This window comes from Oncorhynchus keta, unplaced genomic scaffold (assembly GCF_023373465.1).
Source record: "Oncorhynchus keta strain PuntledgeMale-10-30-2019 unplaced genomic scaffold, Oket_V2 Un_contig_7692_pilon_pilon, whole genome shotgun sequence".
NCBI classification, from domain to species: Eukaryota; Metazoa; Chordata; class Actinopteri; order Salmoniformes; family Salmonidae; genus Oncorhynchus; species Oncorhynchus keta.
In genome coordinates, this window is record NW_026289619.1 from 92,942 (window position 1) to 107,911 (window position 14,970).

General features: G+C 42.7%; 1 protein-coding gene across 4 annotated transcripts in view; it reads right to left on the reverse strand.

The window, feature by feature from the left end:
- Positions 1 to 14,970, reverse strand: part of lmtk2 (lemur tyrosine kinase 2) — a 43,852-nt gene that overhangs the window by 15,120 nt on the left and 13,762 nt on the right. For 3 of the 4 annotated variants that reach the window (XM_052511901.1, XM_052511899.1, XM_052511900.1), the window contains exons 2-7: positions 13,471 to 13,604; positions 11,508 to 11,661; positions 8,250 to 8,326; positions 7,613 to 7,731; positions 7,088 to 7,175; positions 732 to 862 (exon numbers count right to left, since the gene is read on the reverse strand). In XM_052511901.1, the coding sequence (XP_052367861.1) occupies positions 732 to 862; positions 7,088 to 7,175; positions 7,613 to 7,731; positions 8,250 to 8,326; positions 11,508 to 11,661; positions 13,471 to 13,604 (703 nt within the window). Of the gene's footprint in view, positions 1 to 731; positions 863 to 5,369; positions 5,668 to 7,087; positions 7,176 to 7,612; positions 7,732 to 8,249; positions 8,327 to 11,507; positions 11,662 to 13,470; positions 13,605 to 14,970 lie in introns of those variants that run through there. The other variant, XM_052511902.1, reaches the window with a different exon arrangement.

Below are 14,970 nucleotides of genomic sequence, written 5' to 3' on the forward strand. Positions count from 1 at the left end.
CACAGCCCCGTGTCGGGTACTTTGTGGGCGGGGCATCACACCTTGGTAGTAAATCAACTTTGCAACCCAACCAAAAGAAAAGCAGTGCACTATTTTTTATTACGACTGTCATTACGACCCTGTTAACGGTGGAATCTCGTACTTGGGCTCCTTTTGAGTTGTAACACAGGATAATAAATGGCCAACATGAGGCTATCCATTTACACACAAACAGCAGAATCATCATATCCCTCTGACAGGCTGATAGTTGACACTGGCAATGCGTGGGAGCTGGGTAATTGGAGCCCTTTGGGTTTATTCTGAGCATGCAAAACAGAGCATGTGGATGGGCTGAGCGGAGCCTACATGTCCTGCACTGCCGGGTAAAACGTTCAACCAAACAGGCCCTTGCAGCACTCTCCTTTTTGGATAGGCCCAGTGTCCCTGTTTAGGATCAATGTTGGCTTGGGAGTAGGACTACGTATCCATAAGAGAAAGTTGCCATGAGGGAGGCCAAAACCACATATTTCATTTGATAGAGACACACATTAATATCACTTGTCTGATACTATCGTAACTCAACATTTTTAAGTTGGAAGATGTAAAAACAGACAGTACTACTCAAAATGTTTGATGAAGTCTTAATTCCTTGAAACACAACTCTCGTTTGACATCTGAAGGCTGTGCCCTTAGCTAAAGCCATGTCTAGTTGTGACTGACTGGTGTAAACGGAGCCAGAGCAGAAGTGCTACCTGTGCAGGAAGTTGTGTTTGTGGAGGTGGGTGACACCAGCAGCGATTTCACAGGCCATCTTCTGCAGCTGCAGCAGCTCAGCATTTCGGAACATCCAATCCTGCTGAGACAGGTAGCTCCGCAGGTCCCCCTGAAATGGAGACACATGCACAAGATAACACCTGTGTACTAGTTTCAATGCCAAAACAGCATTTGCTTAGTCCTTATTTTAATATAAAATGGCACACAGAAACATCACAACTTGAAGCTCCTGTAATATGGACTTGAGTGACTATCTGAAGGTGCATTGTAAGCAGTCATCCACACAGGGGCAGTAGACTCCCTCCAACTGCATAGCTCTCTCCAGCCCAGCTGGGTTTTACTGCTGATGGGGGAGTAGAACCAAATAAGGGCCCAGCTGTTTAATACACCTAGGTCAATATGCTGTGTCATGGCAATTTTAAAATACAAAATCCGGCCAGTGGGGTGGATCGACTCTTGCCGAATGGCCAGGTCACGTTTCTGGGCACGCGGTCAAAAGCTCTATTTGGGGGAGGAGGTGAACGGGCAGGCCAGGGGTGTGTGAGAATAACGAGTCCCACAGTCTGGGGAAATAGGTTGAGGGTGGCAAAATTAATTCCCACCCCTCAGATGTTGGGGAGGGCAGCTGAGGCTGATGCCAGAATGTAAATAACCACCAACCCACCAGAGACCTCTGATTGTAGTGGTACAAACCGTCACTATGTGGGTTAGGCCGAGGTGGAAGGCATTCATCTGTCAGTTTAGATCAGTAACGTTGGGATAATGAGTCTGAGTTGATGGATTCACTGACAAGGCTCCTCCTGAGGTAATAGGGGCTTGCCTCGTACTATTGTGTCAACAGTGGCTGTGGTTCACACCCTGCAGGCAACTCAAAGCTCTGAGAACTGCCGTGAAAGGCTTGCATTCTCACCTACATCTCTCAACATAGTGCAGCCTCCTTTTAAAGGACAAAACCTTCACAACACATTGGTAAGACTTTTACCATTAAAATAAAAAAGTGTTGTGAAAAACAAACGACGGAAAGAACATTGAGCAAAGACCACAATAGACAAAGCCACACCCTTATTTTGACGCTGCGCCACTAATCCAGAATGGAATTTCACTGAAGGGGGCATTATAATGTATCATTTCAAAGGACTTTAGCTACACACACCCTCTGCTACTTTGTCATTTATCCTACAAATACAAGGAACAGTAGAGGCCCCAATATGGAGCCCTGTGGAACACCACATGATATCCCTCTAGCCCCCAGGCGGTCCTTCACCAGAATCCATTCTGATCGGTCCCTTATACAAAGCCAGTCAGATCAACTGGGTCCTTGACAAGGATAGGATCTACTCCAATAAGGTCCTTCTATATACAGCCAGTCAGTGAAAAGGGCTGCAGGACCAGGTATGTATGGGGATCAGATCCACCACGGTGGGGGAGCTCTGGAGAAGGTGACCGCTGTGTCACCCGGCGCTAAGAGGACTCCTGTGGAATGTGGTAGTGAAAACACAGCCACTCTGCGGGGTCATACAATATACAGGCAGCTTTCGGTAAAACTGTCAATCCACACGACTCAAGGTAATGGATCAGCCGTGTTTACTCAGAGCTCTCTGTGCCCTGACTGACTACAAGCAGCTTAGACCAGACTACTGACGGAACCACTATAACTCTTGTTATTGTCTTGCTGGAAGATCCACTTGCGGCCAAGTTTCAGCCTCCTGGCAGAGGCAACCAGGTTTTTGACAAATATATCCTGGTACTGGGTAAAGTTCATGATGCCGTTGAGTGTTGACCTTAACAAGGGCCTCCAGGAACAGTGGAAGAAAAATTTCCCCAAAACATTAACGTCCACCATCATAGTAGGCAGTGTTTCCACTGCAACCATTTAGCTGTGGCACTGCAAAGTCATTGCCGCTACACTAAAAATATATAGCATCTTTCTGCCAAGGCGCACTTTGAAGATGCTGTAACAGTCCACATTTACTTTTCCTCTGCAAATACAATGAGTAATGACTAGAAAATCCAGACAGCCCCACAGTAGAATATTTGATATATTTACCTAGTCTGTTGGTTGTTGTGTGTTTTTTGCAAGATAAATGTTACTCTCAAGGTGCATTCAAGTTGACAGTGTTATAGGAAGGGACAAGCAACCAATTCTTAATGCAACAGCAGTTTTAATGCCATTTGTTTAAAAGAGCTTTCCATTCCTACTTTTTTTTTTTTTATCTTCAAAATGTGTGTAAACTGCACCATTGTAAACCCAGAGTTTTAGCAGTGGCATGGTTAAGAACATTAGCACGCCACAATTCACTGTGAGTGCATAGGGGAGTGTGGGGCAGAATGTAACACAGGTCAATGGTAAGGAAACTTAGGGTAAAACACAGCCCCACCGGAATATATTTTTTGGGAGTGACTCAAAATTGTGATAAGTCCGATTACATTTGTTGCTGAGCAAGACTAGTGGCCACCAGGGATAGTGTTGGGGGGGGGGTAAATGGTGACATGACGTGGTTTCTGTGACCTCAAGTTACCCTAACAGGTAGGCAGGCCTACATAATGTTCACTGTGTTTATGCACGTTTTTGGAACATCAAATTCATCAATAAGATACTAACTAATTAAAAGATCACATTTGGGATCTAACTAATGATTAGATCAATAGGATAAATGCAGATAAGCAAACACAAGATTCAGACTATTTATAGGCACTATGCTGTTTTCAGCTGGCCTACAGGTGATGATGCTTATTGCTAATAGCATTCCTAAAAATATGGACCATGCATAGGCTATATTCACAATGGTCCAATGTGTATTAAAATAAATAAATAAATACAAATATGGACCATGCATAGGCTATATTCACAATGGTCCAATGTGTATTAAAAAAATAAATAAATACAAATATGGACCATGCATAGGCTATATTCACAATGGTCCAATATGTATAAAATAAATAAATACAAATATGGACCATGCATAGGCTATATTCACAATGGTCCAATATGTATAAAATAAATAAATACAAATATGGACCATGCATAGGCTATATTCACAATGTTCCAATATGTATAAAATAAATAAATACAAATATGGACCATGCATAGGCTATATTCACAATGTTCCAATATGTATAAAATAAATAAATACAAATATGGACCATGCATAGAACGACTGGAACGAACTACAAATATCTCTGAAACTGGAAACACTTATCTCCCTCACTAGCTTTAAGCACCAACTGTCAGAGCAGCTCACAGATTACTGCACCTGTACATTGCCCACCTATAATTTAGCCCAAACAACTACCTCTTTCCCAACTGTATTTAATTTATTTATTTATTTTGCTCCTTTGCACCCCATTATTTTTATTTCTACTTTGCACATTCTTCCATTGCAAAACTACCATTCCAGTGTTTTACTTGCTATATTGTATTTACTTTGCCACCATGGCCTTTTTTGCCTTTACCTCCCTTCTCACCTCATTTGCTCACATTGTATATAGACTTGTTTATACTGTATTATTGACTGTATGTTTGTTTTACTCCATGTGTAACTGTGTCGTTGTATCTGTCGAACTGCTTTGCTTTATCTTGGCCAGGTCGCAATTGTAAATGAGAACTTGTTCTCAACTTGCCTACCTGGTTAAATAAAGGTGAAATAAAAATAAAATAAAATAGGCTATATTCAATGGTCCAATATGTATCAAATAAATAAATAAAAATGTTCAACAAATAATTTTACCAGTATGTTATTAGGCTCATTATATTTTAGACGGTGTGAGCATTATTTTATTTTTCATTCACTTTGGAGTAAAAAGTCCCCAGAACAGAGCTTCTCAATCTTTCAATATAAAAATTCTCTGGGGGGACCCCCTCCGCAACTTCTCCCCCAGAGCTCCCTTTTCATGTCATCCAATAAATTTAAACGTTTGCTAAACGGCATTGGTATTTGGATTGGTTGGTACTTTGGTCAGATGACATGAAAATAGAGCACTTTGGCCACGCAGGTGGGTTTGGTGTTGAAATGAGAATGTATGAGCAGAAAAGAACCCCATACCTACTGTAAAATATTGTGTTGGATCTTTGATGTTATGGGGTTATTTTGCTTCCACTGGGGCCCTTGTTAAGGTCAACGGCTTCATGAACTTTACCCAGTACCAGGATATTTCAGCCCAAAATCTGGTTGCCTCTGTCAGGAGGCTGAAACTCAGCTGCAAGTGGATCTTCCAGCAACACAATAACCCCAAGCACACATTAAAATCAACAAAGAAATGGTTCATTGGCTACAAAACGGACATTTTACAATGGCCATCTCAGTCTCCAGACTTGAAACTACTATAAAACCTGTGGTTGGATAAAGGATATCAAGGATCTGGAAATATTCTGTAGGGATGAATGGTCTAAGATCCCTGCCAATGTCTTCTCCAACTCATAAAACATTTTAGAAAAATGCTCAGTGCCATTTTAGCAAGGTGAGGTATTGAAAAGTATTGAACACAGGAGTGTAAATCATTTTGACCCCAATCTTTGATATGATTTTTTTTTATTTTATTTACTTTATCCATACAAATATCATGACACCTAAATAATTTAACAATAAAAAAGGTGCAAAGCACCCCACCCATCATACCTGACAAAATAAGAAGTCCTCAAAGCTCCTCCATAGACCAGATGCAAAAACTGTTGCAGAGACATCAGAGCTGAGCTACCTCATCAAGTTAATACCTCCGGCCAAGATGACCTGCTCAGTTACACGGTCCACTCACACCCTCCTCTCCAGCCTGAAGTTGTTTAACGACCACAATAACATTAAGTCATTAGCCAAACCCCATCTCCGTCCTCTGGATGTCGATTAAGGCAGCCCCTTCCTACAACCAGAGGCCTCTGCTATAGTAGCGGCCAGTCAGTCACAGGGCACAGTACCAGGCAGAGAGAGCGAGCTCTGTCAGAGATATGGGGGGTATCCCTCCACCCTTTATAGAGGCTAGATCTGGGTTGGGGTCTAATTTATAGAGGCTAGATCTGGGTCGGGGTCTAATTTATACAGGCTAGATCTGGGTCGGGGTCTAATTTATACAGGCTAGATCTGGGTTGGGGTCTAATTTATACAGGCTAGATCTCTGTTGGGGTCTAATCTATACAGGCTAGATCTGGGTTGGGGTCTGATCTATAGAGTCTAGATCTGGGTTGGGGTCTAATTTATACAGACTAGATCTGGGTTGGGGTCTAATTTATACAGGCTAGATCTGGGTTAGGGTCACTTGAGGGCTCCCACATGTGCACACACAAAGTGACACACACAAAGTAAAACTCCATCTATGCAAATAAACACGAAGCCCAACAGTAAACATATTCAAGACAAACACGCCCCACTTACACACAAGCACACGCGTACACACACTAAACCGAGGGCTGATGCCACTGCGGGTAACAGCCTTTCAGATGCACTGAAAAATGAGCTCTGGCCGAACTGAATCAGAACATACCATTCACATGCCTGACTTACAGCCTGTCATCCCAAAACAGACTCAGCCGAAACACTAACCCCAAGAGGGGGAACGGAAACACATAGAAATAAATACCTCTGAAACTCCCAGCTAATCCTAAAGACAGGCAGGACCTAATCAACAGGCTAATGTATATTCTACCAAGACTGAACATTCTGACACGCGCACACAGCACGAGCTGACAAAAAAAGCACTATGAGGACCAACATATTGCCGGTGTGGAGAGAAAACACACAAACACAGCAGGATGTGGGACTGGGCTCAGTGGGCAGATGGGGGGTAAATGAGCCTGTTTGCTGGTTGAGGGAGGGACGGAGGGAATGTGAGCTGAGACAGGTCCCTGATGAAACCTGCTGCTATGCAGCTCTCTGGTCCTGGGCACAGGGGCAAGAGGGGCCCAGAATAGATCAAGAAAAACACTAGATAAATCAGGCCATGATGGACAGCATTGACGGAGTGTAGCTCCCCAATAACCCAAGACGGATAGGCAAGCTAATTTAAGATGCACGGCTAAACCGGGAAGGGGGGTGCTTGTAAGGCCAGGTGATTGGGAGACTAAATGATGTCTACTTATTGGATGGCGTTGGAACTGGAGTGTGAGCTGCCCACAAGCGGAGCTTACCACAGTCAGACTGACAGGATGGTCTAATTACTCCCTTCCACTCTGATCATGAGTTAGGAAAAATGCCTGGCATGTTGACATATCATTTGGTGGCAGCTGTGGGATTCATCCAAAACATGTTCTGATGTTTTGACTTTTAAAAGGGTTCACTGATAAACTATAATAGGTACTGTATATTGACTCATACAATCATAAATGATAGTAATTGAGGACACTCACCAGCTCGCAGTACTCAAATACCAGCAAGAAGGGGATAGCCTCCACACACTGGCCCAAACACTGCAGGATGTTAGGGTGCACCAGAACTCTATGAAGAGAAACACCGGTTAAGACAATCTACTGTAGTCTATATCACTGATGTGAATACTGGAGGACTACAGCTGGCATCTCTTCCAGTCCCATTTTGTTACTAAAGTCTAGTGAAATAAGAACACTCTGCAGTGTCCAAGTTAGAAGGCAGAGGGTGCTGCTCCACTAGGAGAAGTCAGGCGTATCGGTCATTATAATACCTTAGTTACTTTATTCAAGTACTGACAGATCCGTTACTCTGTTGTTTCGATTCTTGCTATAATGCATTTTCTAAATTAATCTGGTGTGTTCCATTTAACCAATTGTTGGAACTGGGTCTTTGGCAAAATTTTCCTGAAAATCTGAAAATTACCCTGAAATTGCCATGACAATAAAATAAATGTCCAAAATGCCCCTTCTTTTCAGCCTCTCCCAGCAGACATGCCAGTAGCTCACCTGTAAGGGTCTCCGTGCTGCAAGAAGTCATTCTGCTCCATGGCACTTGCGTTAGCCTTCAGCTCCTTGACCACCACCTTGGCCCCACCCGGGTCTGTGTAGATCTCACTGAGGAGGACCTGGACACACACACACAGGTTAGAGTGCAGGGAAGGAAACACACAGGAAGCATGTTACGGGTCGAGCCAAAACACTGGTAGTCTGCAGGAAGGCAGGTCTTTCTGAAAACAAGGGAAGGATGGGGGGGGATGTAGCTAGGGGATGGACGTAGCTAGGGGATGACGGGGGGGGGGTGTAGCTACGGGATGGGTGAAAGCCAGGGGAGCCATGGAGAGACAGCATTAATCACAACATAGAACACACTGCCAGGTGGTGTAGGACCAGAGGCTGAGGGGCTACTCTAGTCATATTTACCATGTTGATTCATTAACATTGAGCTTCAACTGTGACGAAGTGAGCAGCTGTCTCCTTTTGTTATTACGTACACCAAAACTCAACCCCGGGGTGAAATAGTCGCTCCCTCTCAAACACACTGTACAGGCTACTGGAGACAACTGACTAAAGCGTCTGGAGTAGGGTTGGAATTTTGGGAAAGGTAACAGAATTTTGCGACCTTCGTCAGGAAGAAATGTCTTACCTTGCCAAACCAGCCGTTCCCAATCTCCTGGATGTAGCTGAGACTGTGACGGACGACCTGAGGGCCAGTGGATCCCACTGCAGTGGCCAACAAAAAAAGAACCCAGAGTTAGTGTGTGTGATCTGCAGGTATGTCGTAGTACGCAGCATTCTGGTCCCAGACCAAACCATGGTGACACAATGGCACCTGTTTGTTTTTTCTATTTTTATTTATTTAACCTTTATTTAAATAGGCTGTTGCATGATATCAAATGTTCATCTGTATGGTTTTTCCTCTGTGAAGAGATGCAGCCAGGGCATGAGTTCAATCAATACAGAAAACTGGAGCAGTTGTGTTGTTAGTTATCTAAACACAGTAGCAGGATTCTATTCAGATCAGATGCTCAGGCCAGGATATGTTCAAACTGTATTTACTCATTGCAAAACAACAGCAGTGTTACACATTATGGATTCCCAGGAAAAAGGTACAGGAGTGTTTAAACAAAAGCTTCATACATTAAGATGTTAATCTACTTCCTTCCCATATGAAGTCTGAGCATGTAAACTGAGGCTAACCTTTGACCTTACACAGGGCCCATATGGAACTAGTACAGAAGGAAATATCCAAGGGTCAGTATTTCTGTCACATGCCACTGAATCTACTTAGCAATGTCTTACAGTACATGAGGAAAACAGCCGGCAGATGTGGCTTCACTGAGCCAAGTTAGTTAACTAAACCAACACAGACGTTATGCATGGGTTGCCCACACAATCAGGTCAACAAACCTTGTTGAGGGGACTTAACATCAAAAGTATTCAGAGCTCTAAAGTGAAACTAATTTGGTCGCATATGTGACAAACTATTTTTTGTGCAGCCAGAGATGTTATTTTGGGAGCATTGTGCGACTTGGAAAAGATCTCCCAGATAATAACTGTTGTAGCCTAATGATAAGGCTTCGCCGTACCGTTGTTTGGAGTGCCCTAGAGAAAACAATCTGATTGGATAGCGTCATGGTTGCACCATTACTACAGAAAAAAACTGCTCGCTTGTAGCCCAACAAGGTCAAAAGATCTGACCAATATTACCGCCTAAACATTTCTATCTTCCTATAGCGGGAACCACATTTTACATTCAAACCATGCCATTGTAAAACTATTCACTAACCATTTATAATTTGTTCAGTCATGTCACCTCATTGGCGAGCTAGCTAACAACCTGGTAACTTTTTTTTTTTAGTCTTATTTAACTAGGCAAGTCAGTTATGAACAAATTCTTATTTACAATGACGGCCTACCCCAGCCAAACCCAAACGACGCTCGGCCAATTGTGCTCTACCCTATGGGACTCCCAATCACGGCCGGATGTGATACAGCCTGGATTCGAACCAGGAACTGTAGTGATGCCTCCTGCACTGAGATGCAGTGCTTTAGACCGCTGTGCCACTTGGGAGCCGTACCAGTTTATCCAAACATTTTGTAGCACAGAAAGAAAGGAAAAGGGATAGCTACTTCAGAAGATCAATGATCATAACAATGAATGAATGACAGATATCTTGCATGACATCATCGCAAATGGGACATTTTTAAAGAGTGTGTACAATTAAATGTACTGGTTTTACACAATGTAGAAAAAAACTAATATTCCACAAATGAATTATTCATCAACATTTTAGCTTTTATAAAAAACTAATGTCTTTACAGTGTAGGCTGTAAATATAGGCTGTATCTCAATCAATTTAAAAAATCTTATTTTCTGGCGCTCCTAAATGTAATGTGGTGCTTCCTAACATTTTTCAGTTGAGAGGACCACTGCTACCAATAAAAAAAATGTTAATTTAGAGCCCCGAATGCATTACAGACCAGGAAGTAGAATATAAACTCTAGGCCTATATGCACCTCAGACAGATGTGGCCCCATCCTGTCTTCATATGAATCAGTGGGGGTACTCTTAGAGACTAAAATAATCTGGCTAAGCGTTTGAGTAAATCCTTTACAATAATACATGATAAAATTACAAGGATTTGACCTACTCCCCAGACAGAAACTGCCTTTGTGCGATAATGCAGTCATGGTTTTGCATCAGTTGTGGACCTAATCTTGATCTTCGCGGGCTGAACATTTTCTTTTTCAAAGGGCCCCTATGATAATCACCCTATCACTCCTTAAATGGAGTGATCCCATCTAGCCATCAAATTAAGTCACAAATCCATAATAAAGTACAAAGACGTAAGCCCTGGCCATATGCAATGAACCAAAAGTGAATGAGTCTCTCTCACAACATCGTGTGTGCCTGATACAACAGCATCTGGGAGTGTTTGGAGACTAGCACCTGTCCACTACCCAAGGGGGAGCTACTGAGAATGTAGCACAGTCCTGTTATGCAATGACTGACTGGCACAGCTCAAAGGCTATCATACTGCATACGAGAAGCAGAGAAAACACTCCTACTTAGAGAATGACATAAATACTGAACGGCTGATGGAGGCCATAACAAAGTTTAGCTTTTATGTCTACTTCAAAGGAGCATGTGATGACGTTTACAGACTATAAACTCACTATAATGTCACTGGCTGGAAGCAGGGCTGATATACGGCTTGTCATGTGAGGAAAGAGTATTAAACCCAGGGATATAGGCTGCCAGATCATTAGATGTGTTGTTGTCCCCAGGCAGTGCATGACACTGTCCCAATTAAAGTGTACAAAAAAGCAGGCAGGTTGGCATTTATTGGGATGATTTATGTACGAGGCAGCTCCGCAGAGTGGTCACTAGCTGGCACAGCCACAGTCATAAAATGTTATTAACCCTAACCACACAGCAAACCTTATGCCCGACCGTAACCTTAAATTACAACAAAAAAGCACATTTTTGTTTTTATACATTTTTACTTTGTGTCTGGTTCATCTAACAGAAACTGCTCTACTCTGCCTCCAGGACAAGACTCATCCCAATCAACCTGTAAAAAGCAGAGGAGAAAGTCCAAAGGGAATGATGACAGTATCAACTCCACCTGACTGATACAGTAAGACAGCTGGGTCACATTCATTCCGTTTGAAAATTTGAAAATGTTTCGCAACAGGAAATAAAAAAAAGTTTCATTTCTTATGTGCGTTTACAGGAAGTCCCTTCCTATTTCAGTCGGTTTGGTGCCTAATAAACACAACCCTGGATACTGTATGCCAAGTTATGGCAAAGGGTCAGGATAAAAAAAATCTTGGTCCTATGTGTAGTGTGCTGGTAGGACTACGCATCTAAGAAAAGTAAGGGTGTCTGACCCCTGACCTGAGATACGGGGGGGTGTCTCCAGATGGGGGGGTCCGGGCAGGGCCACAGGGGGCACTGCCAGGGTGTACACCTCAGCAGGGGACTGCATGGAGGGGGTGTCTTCAGCTGGAGGGGTGAAGTCAATCTCATCCTCAAAATTGTCCTCAAACTCCTGAAAAACACAATAGTACAACTGTGTTGACCAAACACAGGGATCCTACTTCTGACACCAGTATACGGTATAATTGTATGTGTGTTACATATGGTTGAGGCAGAGCGAGATTAACATGTTTAATCCTTGAACTGGACCAAAACAGAATTAACATATTAGCATTTTTTGCACATCATGTTCAAATCATCTAAGTGACTAACATTTAGTTGAGATACTTTTGTATTACTTGGACATGTGAGAAAAATGCTAATATCATGACTTGAATGGGATTTGGATTTGTGCCACAAATGCTAAAACGTTAGCATTTGGAAACAGTGCCAGGGAAACTAAACCAAAGCATGGATTTACTTTGTCAAACTTCGACCATAGACTGCTTAGGAAACCAACGTCCTTATTTAATTTTGGTGAAATATCCCTTTAACTCGTTACATTAATCATAGCCAATATCTCAAAGCAAGGGTTCTAAAATTCTGGGTCACAGCAGGTAGCCTAGTGCTTAGAGCATTGGACCAGTAACCGAAAGGTTGCTGGATTGAATCCCCGAGCTGACAAGGTAAAAATCTGTCATTCTGCCTGTGAACCAAACAAGGCAGTTAACCCACTCTTCCCCGGTAGGCCATTATTGTAAATAAGAAATGGTTTTTAACTGACTTGCTTTTTTTTTTTTTTAAAGGTATAATTTAAAAAATGTAAACAATTTCAAATTAATGGCCTACAGAGTAGGGGTCGACCAATTATGATTTTTCAACGCTGATGCCGATTAATCTGACAATTTTTTAAATTTGTAATAATGACAATTACAACAATACTGAATGAACACTTAATTTAACTTAATATAATACAAAAATAAAATACATTTAGTAAATAATGAAACGTGTTCAATTTGGTTTAAATAATGCAAAAACAAAGTGTTGGAGAACAAAGTAAAAGTGCAATATGTGCCATGTAAAAAAGCTTCAATATTCCCAGGTAAGAAGTTTTAGGTTGTAGTTATTATAGGAATTATAGGACTATTTCTCTCTATAACATTTGTATTTTATATACCTTTGACTATTGGATGTTCTTATAGGCACTTGAGTATTGCCAGTGTAACAGTATAGCTTCCGTCCCTCTCCTCACCCCTACCTAGGCTCGAACCAGGAACACATTGACAACAGCCACCCTCAAAGCAGCGTTACCCATGAAGAGCAAGGGGAATAACTACTCCAAGTTTCAGAGCGAGTGACATTTGAAACGCTATTAGCGAGCACCCAGCTAACTAGCTAGCCATTTCACATCGGTTACACCAGCCTAATCCCGGGAGTTGATAGGCTTGAAGTCATAAACAGCTCAATGCTTGAAGTATTACGAAGAGCTGCTGTCAAACGCACTAAAGTGGATATATATCGATGGAATTAATCGAACAAAAGGACCATTTGTGATGTTTATGGGACATATTGGAGTGCCAACAGAAGAAGCTCGTCAAAGGTAAGGCATGATTTATATTTTTACTTCTGCGTTTTCTGTCGCGCCTGCAGGGTTGAAATATGCTTCTATCTGTTTACGGAGGTGCTATCCTCAGATAATAGCATCGTTTGCATTCGCAGAAAAGCCTTTTTGAAATCTGACATGTTGGCTGGATTCACAACACGTGTAGCTCTAATTTGGTATCTTGCATGTGTGATTTTACGAAAGTTTGATTTTTATAGTCATTTATTTGAATTTGGCGCTCTGCATTTTCTCTGGCTTTTGGACAGGTGGGACGCTAGCGTCCACATATCCCAGAGAGGTTAAGCCTACTACGTGTTGTCAGGTGCCTGAGAATCTCACCTTGAAATTGACTTCCCGCTCCTTGCAGCAGGTCACACAGTTCACCAGCAGGGCCACCAGGACAAGCAGGGCACTCAGTGACACAACCACAGAGAGGTGTAGAGAGACAGACGACTGGCCACCTGCAGTCTCCCCTGAAAACAGACAGGTCAAATAATATTAGTTCTGCCATACAGCGTTGTGCTGAGCAGCTCAAAAGTTCAAGCTGTATCAAGAATAAGTATTGTACATGCCACTGGGACAGTGAATGGTGTTATGCAGCGCTGCAAGCGCAGATATGCCTCTATTTGATAGGCTTGTGTTCCTCGCCAGTAATGGACATTAACAAAAAAAAGCTAAATGTACATTCAATTGCGATGCCTGGTATTCATATAGGCCTAGGTGTTTCCTTATGATGATCACATCCTGTTTCCGGTGTCACGTTCTACAATAACTCAGAGGCCAGAACAAGCTGAGGCTTGAGAGGTCTATTTCTCTTTGACCATTTCAATGCCACCTCGAACCCTTCCCCACTCACCCTCCTTCCCATTAGTATATCAACTGGCTGACATGGTCCACACAGAGCAGTAAAACATGTTGGTTGCTGGAGATGCTGGGCCAGCAGTTCAGATGTCAAGTGTGCTGACAAGATCCTCTCTCCACCCCCTCACCACTCTGTCACCACAGCCCTGTCAACAGAGGCTGGACTGACTGACCCCTATCACCACCACCATCCTCCTCCAAAAATACATGTTTACACAACAAACCACACAAACAAGTACGGACACCAACTCATTCATCCCTGATACACTTCATCTAGACCTGATACAGACCTGCACTGTCATATAAGATGGAGAAGTGTTTACAATCTCAGTAACCAGTACCACACCAGCATGACAGTTAAAGGTTATATTAAAAATAATTTAAATGTAAAGGTTTTAAATGTAACCTTTATTTAACTAGGCAAGTCAATTAAGAACAAATTCTACCCTGGACAAACCCGGACGACGCTGGGCCAATTGTGCGCCGCCCTATGGGACTCCCAATCACGGTGGGATGTGATACCGACTGGATTCGAACCAGGGACTGTAGTGATGCCTCTAGCACTGAGATGCAATGCCTTAGACAGCTGCGCCACTCGAGAGCCCAGATATAGGCTAATGATTCTATGTCAGTAATCTGATTCTCCACACATTCTATCTGGAACACAGGCTACCCTCTGACTGCTGCCCCAGCCCTGTGTCAGATACTCCTGTCTCACTGTATGTCAATATCCTGAAGTGGCTTCATCATCTCCTCATCACCTACCTGTCATGATGATATAGCACTATATACACACAGGACAGGTGAAAGAAATATGGAAGATGCCTACTGGGTATTTTGCCTTCACCTCTCCAGTTATTTTACATCAGTAGATTGAGGAAATTAGATGAGGAAGGGAACATAAGAGTCCACTTTTGACCATGGATAGCCTATGCACTTAGTTTAGGTAGGATTGTCATGGTTCCGTGTTTAACTACA